The 17,570-nt window shown below is 46.6% G+C and overlaps 1 protein-coding gene across 1 annotated transcript in view; it reads right to left on the minus strand.

The window, feature by feature from the left end:
- Creb3l2 (cAMP responsive element binding protein 3 like 2) overlaps nt 1-17,570 on the minus strand; it is a 112,272-nt gene that overhangs the window by 15,038 nt on the left and 79,664 nt on the right. The window contains exons 5-8 of the mRNA XM_069996862.1: nt 16,663-16,847; nt 13,756-13,902; nt 11,790-11,848; nt 10,651-10,719 (exon numbers count right to left, since the gene is read on the minus strand). Of these exons, the coding sequence (XP_069852963.1) occupies nt 10,651-10,719; nt 11,790-11,848; nt 13,756-13,902; nt 16,663-16,847 (460 nt within the window). The remainder of the gene's footprint in view (nt 1-10,650; nt 10,720-11,789; nt 11,849-13,755; nt 13,903-16,662; nt 16,848-17,570) is intronic.

A 17,570-nucleotide genomic window follows, 5' to 3' on the forward strand; every position in this document is an offset into this window, starting at 1 on the left:
AAAGATAAGACCTGGCCCTCTGTCAGATGCCCAAAAAAAGAAAACAGAAAAGTGGATGTTAAGGCCTGATAAACTAGTGTACAAAGAAACAGAATAGAAAGATGAACCCTACAGGTGGAGAGGCCTGAGTCAACACCTCAGTACTGTCACTAAGTGCTCCTAATCAAGTTAGATCAATTCTGTGAAAAAATTAGCTCCCTTGCCCACACCAGTCCTCAGAATCACAGGAGAATCACTTCTCCTGGGACTTCTGTGCTTTGTGAAGCACGTCACCTTCGTGACTCTTCTCTGATGACAGATACTAAGTAAGTCCTCTCCACTGGAAAGTCCATGACCTCCAACCTCTACAATGTGGTCCTTTCTCTGATGTCCTTGGGACAAGTGCCACCACCCTGCCTGTATGAAGGGCTGAAAGAAGAAAAGATAGCCAGCTGATAAAATGGAAACATTATTTTAAAACTAAAGCTCGTTCCCAGCACTGGTGGCTTATAATCCTAGCTAGCTACTCAGGAGGCTGAGATCTGAGAATTACAGTTTGAAGCCAGCCCAGGAAGGAAAGTTCGTGCGACTCTTATCTCCCATGTACCACCAAAAAGCCAGAAGTAGAGCTGTGGCCTCAGTAATAGGGTGCCATCCTTGAGGGGAAATGTTAAGAAAGAAGGGCTCCGGCTCTGAGTTCAAGCCCCAGTTCAGGCCCCAAAACCAAACACAACACACAAAAAAACAAAAATTCTGAAAAGTCAAGCACAGGCCATACCTAATGGTGTCTTCATAGCTGAGGATCCACTTTCCCTTTCTTACTGTTTTTTTTTTTTAATCATCAATGATGATGGCTAATTATGGCTTAATGAATTCCTGAGCTTCTGGGAACAAGGTCTTAATTTAGAGAAAGGCATATTCTTCGAGCATGCGTTTAACTGGGCCAACAGATTTTTCACGTGTTAAAATTTCAGTGTCCAACACTTGATTGAAAATGTGGACTGTGTCCTATGGTGAGATGTAAAAATAAACGTCGTGGCTATCCTCACATAGCTCCTCGCAAAAGAGCAGCAGAAGGCAGCTGCCAGCCTTGCCCAAAATAAAGCCTCACCCCGTATCTTGCGAGGCATATCAAAGGAAATCGGGCAAAACATTCGAAAGCATCCAAGAGTGAGAGACACAATTTCACAGCCACCGGGAGCTGCATCAGCAGCCTCATATGTTACCTTCGGGTCTGGTTTCATCTTGTTTCCTGTCATTCCCTTTGTTTACAAGAGAGAGAGGGAAGAAAGTCATAGAAGTGCTGGAGGTAAAACTGAGCATTCAAGAATCCAATTCTCTACCTGAGTCAGAAGCCAGGTCCTAGGAAAAATATAACCAACTATGGTTTCCAGTTACTTGTGGTGTCGGGAACTCCTCCCTCAACTTTCTCTATATACATATCTATGATCAAATATTTTTGTGCAATAAGACTTTTATTAGCATACGTTAGTATTATGAAGGGAGGAGGACGTTCCCGTCCGGTGACATTTCCACAAATGCATACAATGTACATCACCAACCTCATCCCTTCAACTGCTCCCCCTACCCTCCCTCCTCACTTTTAAAACAATTTCAATCAGTCTCATTATTCTATTTCTGGACCAGAGTCACCCTCTGTCCCTTCACCCCTTTCTGTGGGTACCACTCCCCAGCCGACCCAACAGCACACAGCCTGTTCTTTCTGTCAAATCTGTAACACAGCTATATGTGTCTGTGTACATGCTCATATGTGTTCATGTGTGTATACGCCCCTTTCTGGGTTCATCGGCCCCCTTGAGACATGAAGGAACTTTTCACATCCTTACAGGAGTACCTGGAACAATAGTAATAATCCCCAAATGCCAGATCCTGAAGCCTGAGTGGGCTGTGATTGGTTGGGAGAGCCCACAGGGATCCGTCAGCCCCTGCGGTCTCTAGGCTTAGCTGTGAGTGTAGGCTCCTTGGACTCCCACAATGCATTGGCATAAACAGACCTACCGCAGGCTTCGGCCTGTTGGCCTTGTCTCCCCATCCCTGGGTGGGGCTCTGGCCTGCTCCCCAGGGGAGGGAGGGAGGGAGGGACAGGCTTCTCTGGGTCTTCTGAAGCCCTACAGAGAGCTCAGTAGTTGTTCAGCTGAGCATGCCAAGATGGAAAGGCCCTGTCTGCCCTTTGTCAGGAGCCCCTTCTCGGGTGGCTTCCGAAGCTGGTAACCTGGAGAGATGAAGTAATATCTCCCCGTGAGTGAAGAACAATTATGCTTATTGACTGCTTGCTGCAGAAGCAGTGGGTTCTTCCAGGCGGAGGGCTTCACGGCGTCACAGAACCCCAGCGAGCATCCATTTGGATCCATCCTGGACCAGGGTGGGCTGAGGAGGGAGGCAGACACGCTGTGCTCCCACAGGGTGCTCCCACCGGGTGCTCCCACTGGGTGCTCCCACTGGGTGCTGTGCCATGAAGAGCAGTCTTCTGTCTTGGCTGCAGGAAATCTCCATCGTCTCTATCTTCCACAATAAGACCACATGAAATCACGCCTCATACACCTTGCTACACAGCCCTCCTGTGTGCGGCCACCAGAGGCTTTGGGTACCTGGCAGCCGCTCAGTTTACCCTTCAGAAAGCAGACTTGGGATAGAAATCCACACAGACGGGCTGGGAAGGTGGTTCAGTGGTAGAGTGCTTGCCTTGCATGCATGAGGCCCTGGGTTCGATTCCTCAGCACCATATAAACAAAAAAGGCCAGAAGTGGTGCTGTGGCTCAAGTGGTAGAGAGCTAGCCTTGAGCTGAAGAGGTGAAGTACAGAACTCAGGCCCAGAGTTCAGGTGCCATGGCTGACAAAAAACAACAACAACAACAACAACGAAATCCACACAGACCCTGGAAAGGGCTAAGGCTCTTTGGTCCAAGATTCCTGGGATTCCAAGTATAAGGAATGATCTAGAAGGGGCATGGTGGCTCTTTGGCCAGGACAGAGCCAGGGCCAGGCCCTCTCAAACACCGAGGGCCTGTCCAGCAAAGGCCCTCTCGTCCACGCCAAATGTCGCCCCTTGCAAGGTGAAAGGGGGGGCCTTGGGGGGGGGGAAGCTAAGCATCAGACTGAGAAGCCAGCATCTGAATCCTAGCCCTCATTCTTCCTTTAACCTCACTGGGCCTCAGCCTTTCCTCTTTTAAAAGCCAGCAATTACATAAAGTCCATTTCAAGTCTAAGTCCCGAGGCTTCTGCCCACATCCGGCTTGGGAGAGGGCAGCTCAGCTCACAGCCCTGTAGCGGCAGAACAATAAAGCAGGTCATGAGAGGAACACACAGCGAAAAGCCAGGGGTTGGACACACTCTGTGCCTCGCTTAGGAAGAAGACAAGGATAAAAGGGAGGAAAGAACAGGGTGTGTCAGGACTGAGCCGAGAGCGGGGCCAGACGAAGAGCTTCCAGCCCAGAGCACAGCGATGAGCTCAGAGGAGGGGAGAGGACTCCCTGGAAGGCCCCTCATGGCCACCTGGACAGTGGGAAGGGCCCAACCGACCTCCCGCCGGAGCTCAGGAAGAAGCACCTTCAACAGACCATCTCACTGCTGTCTTACACACATCTTGATGCTGTGCAGTAAGCAATGGAAGGAGGAAGGGGAATTCACACTGTCAATGCCTCTTGAAGAGGTTCTCAGAAGAAAGCTGGAGGAAGAGGGGTGACGAGGCTATCCCCACCGTGTCGTTCCCAAGCTCAGAGAAAAGAATCTTCTCCAGAAGCTCACTGAGAGTCCAGTGCAAACAGATTCAAATCAACTTATCACGTGACTCTGACCATTGGTCTGGAGAGACAGAAGAAGCCCTGCAGAACACGCTCTGGTAGTCCAGCACTGGGAAAATGCCCAGAGCTACCATTTGCCCTTCATTTGCTCAGTGATGAAATGCCTAGCCCCCTTTCCTGTGGCAGGAAACAATGGCACCCCAGGCTTCCTACCTACTTTCGTTACCCAGGAACCTATCCACATACTGCAGTCACTTCTACTTTTGTCCAGCTGTGCCCAAAGAATACTAATGCAGAAGGCATCACAACTCTGGGTGTGTTCAGCCCAGCCCTGTGTTTAGTTCAAGCAGTGTATAATTGTGTGTTCAACAATGAGTACGTGTCCACGTGTCTCCCCTTACCCTGCTCCCCAGCGACCAGTACTCTCCAGCCAGCTTCGGGGCAGAGGAGCTGAGGGTTTAAACCCTGCGGTCATTCTGGACACTGTAGTGTCCTCTGAGCAAGGAGAAGCTCTCGATAGGAAATAGGAGGCAGGCAGGGGAGAAGAAGGAGGGCCTGGAGGCCCGTGACCTATTCCTACCCATTTGTCTCTCAAGCTGAGGTAATGAACAGTCACAGGTCTTAGGCACGATAATCCTAGGAGCTTCTGCACAAATTACCCACGGGAAGATCGCAGCACACCAAGGGTCAGCCGTGACCATGTGAAGAAGTTGCCCATCAGGAGAAGTGAGTTTGAAGACCAAGAAGTAAGCATGGAATATTCAGGCACTGCAGGGAGTCCCCACAGAGGCTCCCAGCAAAGAGACACAGCAACAATGACAAATGTGCCTGGTTTTATAAGGCAAAGAAGCCAGACAGAGACAAAGACTGCATGCTATCACTTATGTGGAGATACGAAAAGAAAAAAAAAAGGTCAAACTCAGAAATAAGCTGGGCACTGGTGGCTCATGCCTATAATTGTAGCTACTCAGGAGGCTGAGATCTGAGGATTGTGGTTCAAAGCCAGCCCAGGCAGGAAAGCCCATGAGACTCTTATCTCCAGTTAACCACTCAAAAAGCCAGAAGTGGCACTGTAGCTCAAGTGGTAGAATGCTCACCTTGAGCTGAAGAGCTGAGGGACAGCACCCAGGCCCAGAATTCAAGCCCCACAACTAACAAAAAAATGGTGCTGGCAAAATTGATAAATAAGCTAGATCCTTATATATCATCCTGCATCGGCATCAACTCCAAATGGATCAAAGACCTCAAGTAAAAGCAGACACTCTGAAAACATTATAGGAAGGAATAGGAGAAACTCTAGGGCTCCTTGGCACAGGCCGAAATTTTCTAAATAAAGACCCAGAAACACAACAAATCAAAGAGAGGTTGGACAAATGGAATTGCATGACACTGCAGAGCTTCTGCATGGCAAAGGACACAGCTAGCAAGATCAATAGAAACCCACGGTGTGGGAGAGTAAGATCTTCACTAGCCATACAATGGACAAGGGTCTCAAAAAATTAAATCCCTCAACAACAAATCCTCAAAGAAACAACTGCCCAATTAATAAATAGGCTAAAGACTTAAAGAGAGACTTCTCTGAAGAGGAAATAGGAATGCCCAATAGACACATGAAGAAATGCTCAACTTCTCTAGCCATAAAAAAATGCAAATCAAAACAACACTGAGATTCCACGTCATCCCAGTTACAAGGGCTATAATCAAGAAATCTAATAATAACAGATGCTGGAGAGGATGTGGCCAGAAGGGAACCCTAATGCAGTGCTGGTGGGAGAGTAAACTTGTTCAACCACTTTGGAAAGCAGTATGGAGGTTCCTCAAAAGACTCCATATAGAGCTCCCCTATGACCCAACAATCCCACTTTTAGACATTTACCCAAACAATCACAAACAAGGCCATACTAAAGTTACCAGCACAACTATGTTTATTGCAGCATTATTTACCATAGTTAAGATATGGAACCAACCCAGATGCCCCTCAGTAGATGAATGGATCAAGAAAATGTGAGATATATACATATATATATATTCCAATATATATATTTGTATGTATGTGTGTATATATATATATATATATATATATATATATATATATATGTATGTATTGGAATTCTATGCCTCCATCAGAAAGAATGACACTGCCCCATTTTTTAGGAAATGGAAAGACTTGGAAAAAAATTATATTGAGTGAAGTAAGCAAGGCCCAAAGAAACATAGGTCCCATGGTTTCCCTTATCTGCAATAACTAGTAGATATCTAGGACAAGCAGAAAAGGTCAAAGGCTATGTACATATGACCATATAAGCTGATACTAAACAAAATGAACCTCAAGATAGGGACACAAGAGATTTTATCGTTCTTGCTGTTCTTTTTAATGTACTTATAATGTACTATGTGATTTTTTTTTGTTTCTTTGTATGTTCTTCCCCCATGGTATAACCCCTGTTGTCACTGTATTTGATTCCAGTGTCCTGCATCTTGTATATACATTTTTCTAATTCGAGGAGGGGAAGGGAAATAACAAAATGCTGAAATACGGATACAGGATGACCCATTGTAACAATGCGATGTACAAGGTACTGTGTTGGAAAACGAACTTTATAACTTTGGGGAGCGGGAAGTGGGGAGGGAAGGATGATAAGGGAAAACCAAAGGAGGAGGTCACAATGCTCGATAGGAAATGGCCTCATTACCCTGCTCATGTACTAACCCCTCTGTACAGTATCTTTATAATAAAAATATATAATACAAATAAAAAAAAACAGAAATAAGAGATTAGAAAGTAGCTTCCAGGAGCTAGGAAGTGGGGCGGGCAATGGAGAGACATTAGTCAAAGGAGACAGTTTCAGCTGTAAAATGAGTAAGTCCTATGGATCAAATGTATAACAAGTGGCTATAATTACTAATGCTGCATGCATACTTGTGCCAAGACAGTAAATCTTAAGCCTTTGCACTGGGAGGAAGGGAGGGAGGGAAGGAGCAACAGGGAACAATGCCAAGTTGTTGGGTATGTTAATTCACTCGACTGTGGTAATCACTTTGCAATATACACATAGATCAAATCATGACACTATAGACTATAAAAAAGTATGACTTTTATCCGTCAAATACACTTCAATAAAACTGCAAGCAATGAAATAAACAAAACTAACAAACAAAAACTTTCTCCGTTTCTCATTTTTTGTCCGTCCTGGGGCTTGAACTCAGGGCCTGTGCACTATCCCTAAGCTTTTTCTGCTCAAGGTGAGCACTCTACCACTTTGAGCCATAGCGCCACTTCCAGTTTTCTGGCAATTAATTGGAGAAAAGAGTATCACGGACTTCTTGCCCTGGTTAGCTTCAAATGTTGATCCTCAGATCTCAGTCTCTGGAGTAGCTAGGATGACACCACTGACTGCCCAGAGCCTTTCCCTGCTTTAACAGCCTGGTTTTAGAATTTGTAAATGGGCATATATTATACATGCATCTTAAATTAAGGAAAATATAAAAGAAAACAACGGGGACTGAATCAAACTCAAAAGTGTCTATACAGCTAAAGAGACAATAAAATCAAGTAGTAGCCTAGGTATTATAGAAAATATTTATAAACCATATAACCATAAACAATTGACAACCAAAATAGAGAAGAAGCTCATACAATTCAACAGCAAAAAATTAAAATTAAAATGTGGGCAAAGGACCTGAAGAGACAAGATATAAAAACTGTGATTAAGAACATGACAATGAGGCTGGGAAGGTGCTCAGCGGTAGACGCTTGCCTCACATGCATGAGGCCCTGAGTTCGATTCCTCAGCACTACATAAGCAGAAAAAGCCGGAAGTGGCACTGTGGCTCAAGTGGTAGGGTGCTAGCCTTGAGCTGAAGAGCTGAGGGACAAGCCCAGAGTTCAGGCCCCACAACTGAAAAAAAAAATAAAGAAATAAAATAAAGAACATGACAAGGCATCCATCATCACTAATCATCAGAGAAATACAAATCAAATTGTAACTAACCATCTTCTCACACCTGTTAGGAGACATTTTATCAGAGACTGAATTACAAAGTGTTCTCAAAGATGTGGAGAAAAGAGACACTTCGTGCACTGTTGATATATAAACTGGTACAACCATTATGCAAACAAAGAAACCAACATGAAGGCTCCTCAGAAAATCAAAACCATGGGGCTGGGAAGGTGGCTCAGTGGTAGAGCACTTGCCTTGCATGCATGAGGCCTGGGTTCAATTCCTCAGCACCACATAAGCAGAAAAAAAAAAAGTTGGAAGTGGCGCTGTGGCTCAAGTGGTAGAGTGCTAGCCTTGAGCTGAAGAGCTGAGGGACAGCGCCCAGGCCCAGAGTTCAGGCCCCACAACCGGACCCTCCCCCCCCAAAAAAAATCAAAACCAGAACTACCACCTCAGCCAGTGAACCCACTAGGGAGTACATATACCCAACAGAAATGAAATCTACATCTTGTAGAGATATCTTACCCTCAAATTTGCTAACAAAAGTTTAATTTGGGAAAATCTTCTGCTAATAATTGAAGATATGACTCAATCTTATAGTTCTAAAACCCTTCAAGACTGATCTGCCTGCAATTACTGAAGAATTGCTGGTGGTCAGAAAGCCAGTTTTCCTGTAGCTCTTGGTAGAAAAGGAGCCTGTGAAGAATTTATACCAGAAAGCTAAAGCAAAGCCAATATAGTCTGTAGTGAATACATTCGGATTGCTGTGCTAAATGGCAGGGCAGGATTCTGGGACTGTAGAAAGTACAGGGTGACAGACTGAGTTCTTTGCTCAAACACAAGCAAAGATACAGAAGAGATTCTCTAGGATAAAGGTTTAAGTAATGAGTGTTATCAACTAGTTTGAAGATAGATAGGTAGATAGATACACACACACATATAATTTAAGCCAACAATTGAAAATAAAGATTTTCAAGATAGTCCAAGAATAAACAAACAAGAAACCACACAGTTAGCTAGAGAGGGAAAGGGAGATGCTTTTCCCAGGCCATATGGCCCTGTGGGCCCTCCTTCCTCACAGGTACCCTCTAGGCTCTACTACCACCCTGCTGTGACTCTGCTGCCCCCGTGTGGCCATGGCAAGTCTTAGCAGCAGAGCTTCTAAAAAAATCAAGCCTGGACCCAAACTAGATTATTTTTATTGATTCCTCTGCTCCTTTACCCCAACTCATGGCCAGGACTTTTCCTACTTATAAACACAGGGCTTCCACAGCTGTAAGGGTCAGGGTAGCTTTTAGGGACTCCTATCTGCACAGGATTCCACAGGTTCTCTGGAGCAGGGTCCAGAGAATAAGAAAAGCCTCAGGAAACCTGTCCACGATGCAGTCAAGAGAGACAGAGCAGAGATGGCATCTCTGGAGACCGATGTCCAAAGGTGAGCAGTGAAACCAGAACCCACACTGGCCTCGGAAACCACAAGGGGATCCAATATTCCCACCCATGGGAGTTTGACTTCATTGTACCTTAGCCTGCTGTTTGAGCAGTAAACCCCAGTAGAGATTCAGGAAGTGGATGCCAACTGCATGGTCACCTCCTACAATTCCCACAACATGCAAAGAGATTTAGCTAGATCCCCACCCTAACCTCTTCAAAACTGCTACTAGCCAATAATGCTGAGATTTAAATAATAATAAACATAAACATAATAAAATGATATAATAATCATAATAAATATTATTTTGTCCATTGTGGGGCTTGAACTTGGGGCCTGGGCACTGAACTTGAACTATCTGGCTCAAGGCGAGCGCTCTACCACTTTGAGCCACAGTGCTACTTCTGGTTTTCTGGTGGTTAACTGGAGCTAAAGAGTCTCACACACTTTCCTTTTTCAGGCTGGCTTTGAACCACCATCCTCAGATCTCAGCCTCCTGAGTAGCTAGGATTACGGGTGTGAGCCACCTGTGCCCAGCCCTAAAATTATTAATCAGTATTTTCCTACATCCACCCAAATCTGTTTTTTGCTACTTGATTTGTCAGACCTGTAACAATAAGGGTGACAGGATTCTTGGATTAACAAATAGTTCCATTTTTCGGAGCACTCTATGTCCATAATGACACATTCTATGGCCCTGAGTAACACCTGCACATGCTCCTCCTGTGTGGAGATGTCTGAGAGTAAACAGCTCTAGCTCCTGTCTGGTGACCCTGGGTGAGTCACAGCCTGGCTCAGAGTCTCTGCTGTCTCTTTCATCATGGGAATAAAATAACAGCCCCATCTCACAGGGCTAAGTGAGATGTCTGCTCAGCGGCTGCCACAGTGCCTGGCACAAGTGCTCAAAGAACCCTGAACTCAGTCCTGCAGTTTCTCCAGATTGGTTTGAAATGCAATTCCTTAATTCAGTAAAAAACAAAAAAAACACACACACACACACCACACACATGTTTTAAAACCTGATTTGCTGCTCTCTTTTCAACTAACAAAGGGTCTGTAGCTAAAATTAAGTGACACTGTTCCCAGACTCTCCTGAACTCTCTCATTGCTCACTCTTTGGGAGCCCTCCCTTCTCCCCCTCCCTTCCTGCTTATAAGGCAGGGAGCCTATCACTTGAGTTGGACCCTCCTCTACCTTTTATTAAGCTCCTTATAACAATTATTGTCATGCTTCCCCATCAATTCTGTATTATTTTTTAGGATAAAAGTAAATAGCATGTGTGTTTTACCCAGTGTGTTCACGTGAGAGTAGGTTTACTGTGTGTATATGCACACATACATGTGTGCACACGTGTGCATGGGATGGCCCAAGGAGCAGGAACGGGTAGGTGGAGCACAGCCATCCTGAGCCAAGAGACACAGTCACACCTTTAGTTCGGCCCCTCCCATTTTCCTTCCCTTTTCCCTCTTCCCCCCTCCCCTCTTCCCCCTCCCCCACCCCCAGCAGGCTCCTTGGCTGTCAGCACAGGGCCACTCACCGGTTGGTGTTCTCCAGTACCTCCACCTTCTTCCGAAGCTCCAGGTTCTCAGTGGAACAGGACTCCACCCTATAAAAGAGCAAGGAGATCAATGATCTACCATACAGCCAGCAGGGAGGATCGGAAAGGAAGGGAGAGGACAGAGACAGGCCCAGCCTGTCCAAGAGGGGTGAAAAGACTAAAGGAAACAATGGGGAGGTAGCCAGACCTCAGCAAGGGACCTCAGTAACTGGGGGTGATCAGACACGTGGAACTCTTTCGGGGTGTCATCGCCTGTTGCTTCTCAGCTCTTCCCCACTGTTCTCATTTTCCTCCTCTGCCGTATGGACATCTGGAGCTATGGGCTGTGCTCCCAGGCCAGCCATGGCTTACAAAGCCACAAGTGTGGGTTGGGGTCAACAGGGAACCAGAACAAAGAAATACTGGGCCCTGATTGCCTTTGTAAGTGATGGGACAGAATGGGGCTATGTTCATGCCAAATAGTCAATACTTCTAGAATCAATTGGAATCCACCAACTACTCCTTTCCTTGGGTACACAGAATGACTCATTTCTGGGTCTGAGACTTCTTTCTCATTTGAAATTGTATAAACTTGTCTGCTAGAGAATTTTTTTTTCTTCTCAGGCTAATAAAAATTGTATTGAATTCATCTTTTTTCAAACAAGCCCCCTGGTGGTCCGGGCTTTTCAGAAAATCAAAGCGTGCCTTCAAGTGTTCTTTTTGCAGAAAGCCACTGTCCCGCAGCATGAATTCCAGTGGTCAGAAATGATAAAGCATGAAGCACTGACGCCAGGCTCCTGACCCGGCTACACAGCATGGCTTTCTTGGGCTCAGCAGAAGCAGCATGCCTCCTCTGCAACGTTTCGGGAATGTCAATATTTGTACTTGCTTGAAAGAAAGCCTCCAAGGACTGCAAGGGGTGATCCTGGGCTGATCCTGTGGTTCTAATGTCTAAGACATTAGTTTTCCTTCTTACTAGTATTCTAACCACCCCTTCCAAATGACCACTAGGTGGCAGGCAAAGCACAGTGGATCCAATGCAGGCTTTCAAGGTACCCAAGAAGCAGGGGGAACTCTATTCCTCCCACAGACCCAGCACCTACATCCCAATCAGCCCAGCCTGGGGTTAGAAGGCTTACTTTTTCTCTAAGCTGTCCATGTATTCTTTCTTCTTTCTTCGACTCTCCTGGGCAGAAATCTGAGAAACAAGGAAGAGAACTGGATGAATTGCCAACGCAGTACCAGTTTTGTGTGGATGGAAGACAGGAGGCAGTTAACATAGAAATCAGCAAGGCCTGCTCAATTCTGTGCCCACTTCCGGCTTGTTTAACTTGTCAGCTCAATCAGGAATCACCATCAGGCTCCATTAGCTCTGGCCTTGGAAAAAGGCACTGTCCAGAAGTTCAAACAAACTTGTAGGTCACAAACTACAGAGATGACCTCTGAAAGGTGAGGGCTTTCTAGGTGGAAGAGCGCTCCATCTAGATCAAATAAAGCCAACTGGGCACAGACAGGCACAAACACATGTGCTAGTTCTGCACATGGATGAAGAGTAGTATTCCCTTTACTCTTGCCTTTTGCTGCCTTTGCCTCTTCCTTCCTGCTTTCTTGTGCATTGGCCCCGTCAGTCAGTCCTGCTCAATCCTGCAAGGCTGAGGACTAAGCAATGGCTGAGCCGGGAGAAGAGATCAGATGACAAGAGATTTTTTTCCATTATGAAACAGAGGGGGGGGAGGGAGGGAGGGAAAGGGAGAGACAGAGAGAGGGGGAGAGACAGAGAGAGAGAAAGAGACAGACAGACAGACAGAGAAAGAGAGAAGGAAGGAAGGAAGGAAGGAAGGAAGGAAGGAAGGAAGGAAGGAAGGTAGGAAGGAAGGGAGGGAGGGAGGGAAAGAAGAAAGAAGAGAGAAAGAATGAGAGAAAAGAGAAAGGAAGGAAACAAGGAAGAAAAGACAAAAAGGAAGGAAGGCAGGAAGGAAAAGAAAAGAATCTGGCTGGGAGCTGGTAGCTCCCAGGCGATTACAGTTCAAAGCTAGCCCTGGCAGAGAAGTCCATGAAACTCTAGCTCCAAAATAATCAACAAAAGGCAGGGTTAAAGGTGTGGTTCAAGTGGTAGAGCACTAGCTAAACAAGCAAGACACACAAGCACGCATGAGGCCCTGAGTTCTAAACCTCAGTGCCACTTCCTCACACACACACACACAAAATCCAGCTAGGAAGATAAGCAGAAGAGCACAACAGCTAGGTACATATGACCATATAAGATGATGCTAAGCAAAATGAACTCCAAGACATGGACACAAGAGGTTTCTCTTTGTTGTTGTTGTTGTTAATGTACTATGTGATTTTTTTCTTTCGTATGTTCTTCCCCCTAGGGTGTATCCCCTGTTGTCACTGTATTTGATTTTGGTACCCTGGTATTGTATATACATTTATTTGAATTAGGAAAGGGAAGGGGGAACAATAAAATGGTGAGACAAAGGACGAGGAAAGAACCGCTGCAACATCGATATTCACAAGACAATATGTTGCAAATGATCTGTACCACTTGAGGGGGGAGGGGGAGGGGCAGTAGGAGAAAAACGAAGGAAGGGGTAACAAGTTTGATAAGAAATGTACTTATTACCTTACTTATGTAACTGTAACCCCTCTGTACATCACCTTGACAATAAAAAAAAATTATTTAAAAAAATCTGGCTTGGAATGAGCCTTGGCTGCCTACCTAGCATGAGTTCAAAACCCCAGCACTACTACTACCAAAAAAAGGCAAATAAGCACCACTAATACATATATACATTCATAAATTATATATATGTTATATCCATCATAAATGTGAAATGTAGAGGGCTGAGACTTTGAAAAATGAGTATAAATGGAAGGCCTCCCGTGGAGTGGGTCCTTGGGTAGCTAGGGGTATGTACGCTACTTTGGGAGTCCAAGACTCCAAGGGATGGAAGGAGCTGGAGGAAGACAAGGTGGGTGAGCTGGTCTAGGTGTTGGTGGACAGAGCCGTGTCCGCCAGCGCTGGCTCTTGGGCGGGAGGAAGAGCGGGAGGACTGGCTCCTTCCCCCGTCTCACGGAAGTGCCTCGCTGTGAACGGCTTACCTTGTTCTTGATTTTCCTCCGGATCTTCTTCAGGGCCTTCTCCTCGGACTTGGTGAGGGGCAGTTTGGTGGGGATGGGATAGCCCTCCGCAATCAGGGTCCTCTTCTCCTCCTCGGTCAGGACCAGTGGGCCAGATCCCTGCAGTTTCTGGGTAGACCACAGGGCAGAGCAAGGTCACAGGGATGAACCCGGTGCACTCAAGAACTACCGTAGGAGAGTGGCAAGAATCTGTCCTGGCGCCCGGCGAACAACGCAGGGATGGGCATTCCCTGCTCTCCAGGGGAGACACGGGGCCTGTGAAATGCAGGGATTCAGAGAAGCCTCACTTCTTAACTTGGGCTTCTTAATCCAAGAATCCTAATGCAGCAGGAAGGGTGAAGAGGCCCCCATTCTACTCTCCCTCATTTGTAAAGTAAAACCATGAGCCAGCACCAGTTCCCCATGGCTGTCATTCTAGCTAGTCAGGAGGCTAGAATCTAAGGATCTCGCTTCAAACCCAGCCTGAGCAGACCAATCGAAGGGACTTTTATCTCCAATTAACCAGGGGGAAAAAAAAAGCCAGAAGTGGAGCAATAGCTCAAATGGCAGAGTGCTAGCCTTGAGTGAAAAAGCCCAGGGACAGCGCCTAGGCCCTGACTTCAAGTCCCAGTACCCATACTGTAAAAAAGAAAAAACATAAGTAAAAATACAGACGCCATATCCCCATCCCTGGAGACTTCGCAGCCCAGGAGCGATGGAAGATCCAGCTGGAGCTTTGTATTGTACAAAAGCTTTGATGCTCTACTTCTACCCATACCAGGATTGCTCCACACCCCCTCTTCTAGCTAACAGGCTAGATGGCCCAGAGAAACACCTGCAGACCACTTCCACGGCAGTCCTGGGCTGACCATCAGCAATGAGGGTGAGAATTGGAACTCATCTCATTTAGCCCAGAATGGAATGACCCACGTATATCCACACAACTGCATCCTCTACCATACGCAGTGAAGGCTGCAAACAAACTCCGCCTCTCAAGTGGCGTCTGATCCAGACCCTGAGCTGAACTGATACCCAAGAAAGGATGAGAAATGGTAAACTATACTATCCTAAACGTGCTTTAAAACAGGAGGTATGCATTTGTGGGCTGAGGGAAGGCTTAGAGTAGGTGATAAGACTCAGATTCAGGCATTCTGACAGAAAAGGGAATGGTTTGCTTCCAAGAAAACAGCACCACTGCATTCTGAGAAGTAATAGATGCCTCTTCCTACAGTCAGAAAGGAGCTCTTGACACAGTGTGGGTGTTGATATTGAGTGGAGATGTTAGGGCTGAAAGCCTACACAGGTAGGTAGACATAGGAAAACATACATGGGTATGACATGAGACAGATTTCCTCCATAAATACATAGTATGGAATGGTCCATGAAGGCACACAGATGTATATGATATAAGCTATTTGGGCAGTTTAGGGAGCGAAAGGTTAGGTGAGAATGTTGAAAAGGCTGACGTTGTTCAAGACATCTTGTCTTCATAAACTGCTTTGTTAAATGGCCAACTCCTTTGTACAACTACTTAATGATAAAAAAATTAAAAATAAAATACTATTTTATTCACTCCACTTCCCCCCACAAAAAAAATTGGTTAGGTTCATGTCAGGTGCTGGTAATCCACTCCTAGAATCCTAGCTACTCAGGAGGCTGAGATGTGAGGGTCACATTTCAAGCCACCGCAGGCAGACAAATCTGTGAGACTCATCTCCATGTAACACTGGAAGTGGAAATATGGCCCAAGTGGTAGAATGCTCGCTTGGATTGAAGAACCCAAGCAACAGCGTGAGGCCTTGACTCCAAGTCCCAGTACCAGCACTAGAAATAGTTACCCCACACTTAAAAAAATTAAGTTGTCAGGTGCCAGTGGCTTACACCTTAATCCTAGCTACTCGGGAGGCTGAGATCTGAGGATCATGGTTCAAAGCCCCACCGGGCAGGAAAGTCCAGGAGACTCTTACCTCCAATTAACTACCAGAAAACCAGAAGTGGTGCTGTGGCTCATGTGGTAGAGTACTTGCTTTGAGCCAAAGAGCTCAGGGACAGTGCCCAGGCCCAAGATCAAGCTCCATGAATGACCAAAAAATACCCCCCCAAAACCCAACTTTAAGTTATGTATTTAAATTATGTATTTGAGCTTTAGGCATCAAAGAATTTAATCCCAGAGAGATGTGTACATTCTTCAAGGTTGTTTATCTAAAATATGAAAGACATTTCCTATGACATATCTTAAGAACTCAATATGTATGGTATAATTCTGCAGAGAAAAGAACACAATTTGATCCCTCATGCTTGCAGCTTTGGAACATGGAACTACAAGTCAAGACTGGAAATGAGCGGAAGAAAAGGAAGAGAATTTGGGGGCCAGGTGAGATTTGTGGGCAGCTGTTTAATAACGTTGAGGGTTGTTGGCACTCGATGGTTTGAACACAGCTCCTGTTGAGGCTCAGTGGGGCTGTGCTGAGAGGGGAGATGGAGAGGAGGGGGATGGGTGCCTTTCTCGTGGGAGGAGGGTAGGTCTCGCAGGGCTGGAGTGGACTGTTACAGAGGGGGGGGTCACCGACCCCTCATCTCTCCTGCTTATATCTTCCTGTGCCTCTGCCCGCATCCTTCTGCTTCTCCACCAAGCACGGAGCAGTAGGTGACCCTCCCCGCAAGGCCGAGAAGATGCTCTTACACTTTCTCATGCACAAACCTCCAAGCCCAAATAAACCTCTTTTCTTGTTTTTAAATAACTGACCCCATCTTGGTTATTTTATGACAGCCCTACAAAACGGAAAACACTTCCATATAAGAGAAACGTTTACCAGAAACTTCCCTAGAAGGGTAAATGCCACACGGAGAGGGTTCCAGTCTCTTCGCAAAGGCTCAGCGGATACTCACGTGGGGCGCTGTGAGGAGAGGAGAGGTGGACAGGGCGGATGGGGCGCGGGGCACGGCTCTGGCAGGACTGTGGGTCTGAGGCAGGCCGAAGGGGTGCAGGCGTGGGTTGGGGCTCAGGCTGCCCTCGGAGTCGCTGCTGTGACTGCTGGGAGGAGTTGGTGGCAGGTGCAGCTGGTCCACGGAGGCTGAGGAAAAGAGCGCCATTTCACCCCCCTGTAGTGTGGCGTGGCAGGACTCGGGGCGCTGGTTAAACACCTGTGTTGGCTCCCCGAGCTGACCTAGTCAGGGACAGGGTGAAGCCACTATGCACGGGATGAGAACTGCATTCCCGTTCTGCAGAAAGAGACACGGGGAGCAAACCCAAGGTGCTAGGAAGGGGATGATACCCGGTTGACAGGGAGAAATTTGGGGGTGACGTGACCACGGTTGGCAAGATTTATTCACTGTGGATTTTTTTTGATAGTCTGACTTGTAACTCATGTTAATGGAGTATGCATTTAAAAGAAAATCTTTGAGGAAAAACAGCAAACCTTGGAGCCCCTGTGGAGTCCTTGGAGAAAAGCTCCTTGTTGAGGGGGGCAGGCCTGGTATGGAGCCTGCTCACCCCCAAAGCCTTTCCTGGGGGGGGAGGGACACTGCTATACTCTGCCAGGACGGATGACACCTTGTGGGTGTCAGGGAGACACCTGCGAGGCAGAAGGGCGAGGCTTTGATGGAAGAACCCCGTGTGGCTCCTACCTGGACAAAGGCACCCTTAGGGCTCCCTCTCTCTGTTTCTGAACAGTGGCTGAAGAGGTCCACTGTGCCCAGGACCCATTACTGAACCAAGGGAGATAGAGGAACGCTCTAGCAGGCCTTACAGACAGCTGGGCTAGCTCAGTGGGAGGTGTCTCACCCCACGCTCTGCC

The sequence above is a fragment of the Dipodomys merriami genome, unplaced genomic scaffold (assembly GCF_024711535.1).
Source record: "Dipodomys merriami isolate MVZ:Mamm:240054 unplaced genomic scaffold, mDipMer1.0.p SCAF_5, whole genome shotgun sequence".
NCBI classification, from domain to species: domain Eukaryota; kingdom Metazoa; phylum Chordata; class Mammalia; order Rodentia; family Heteromyidae; genus Dipodomys; species Dipodomys merriami.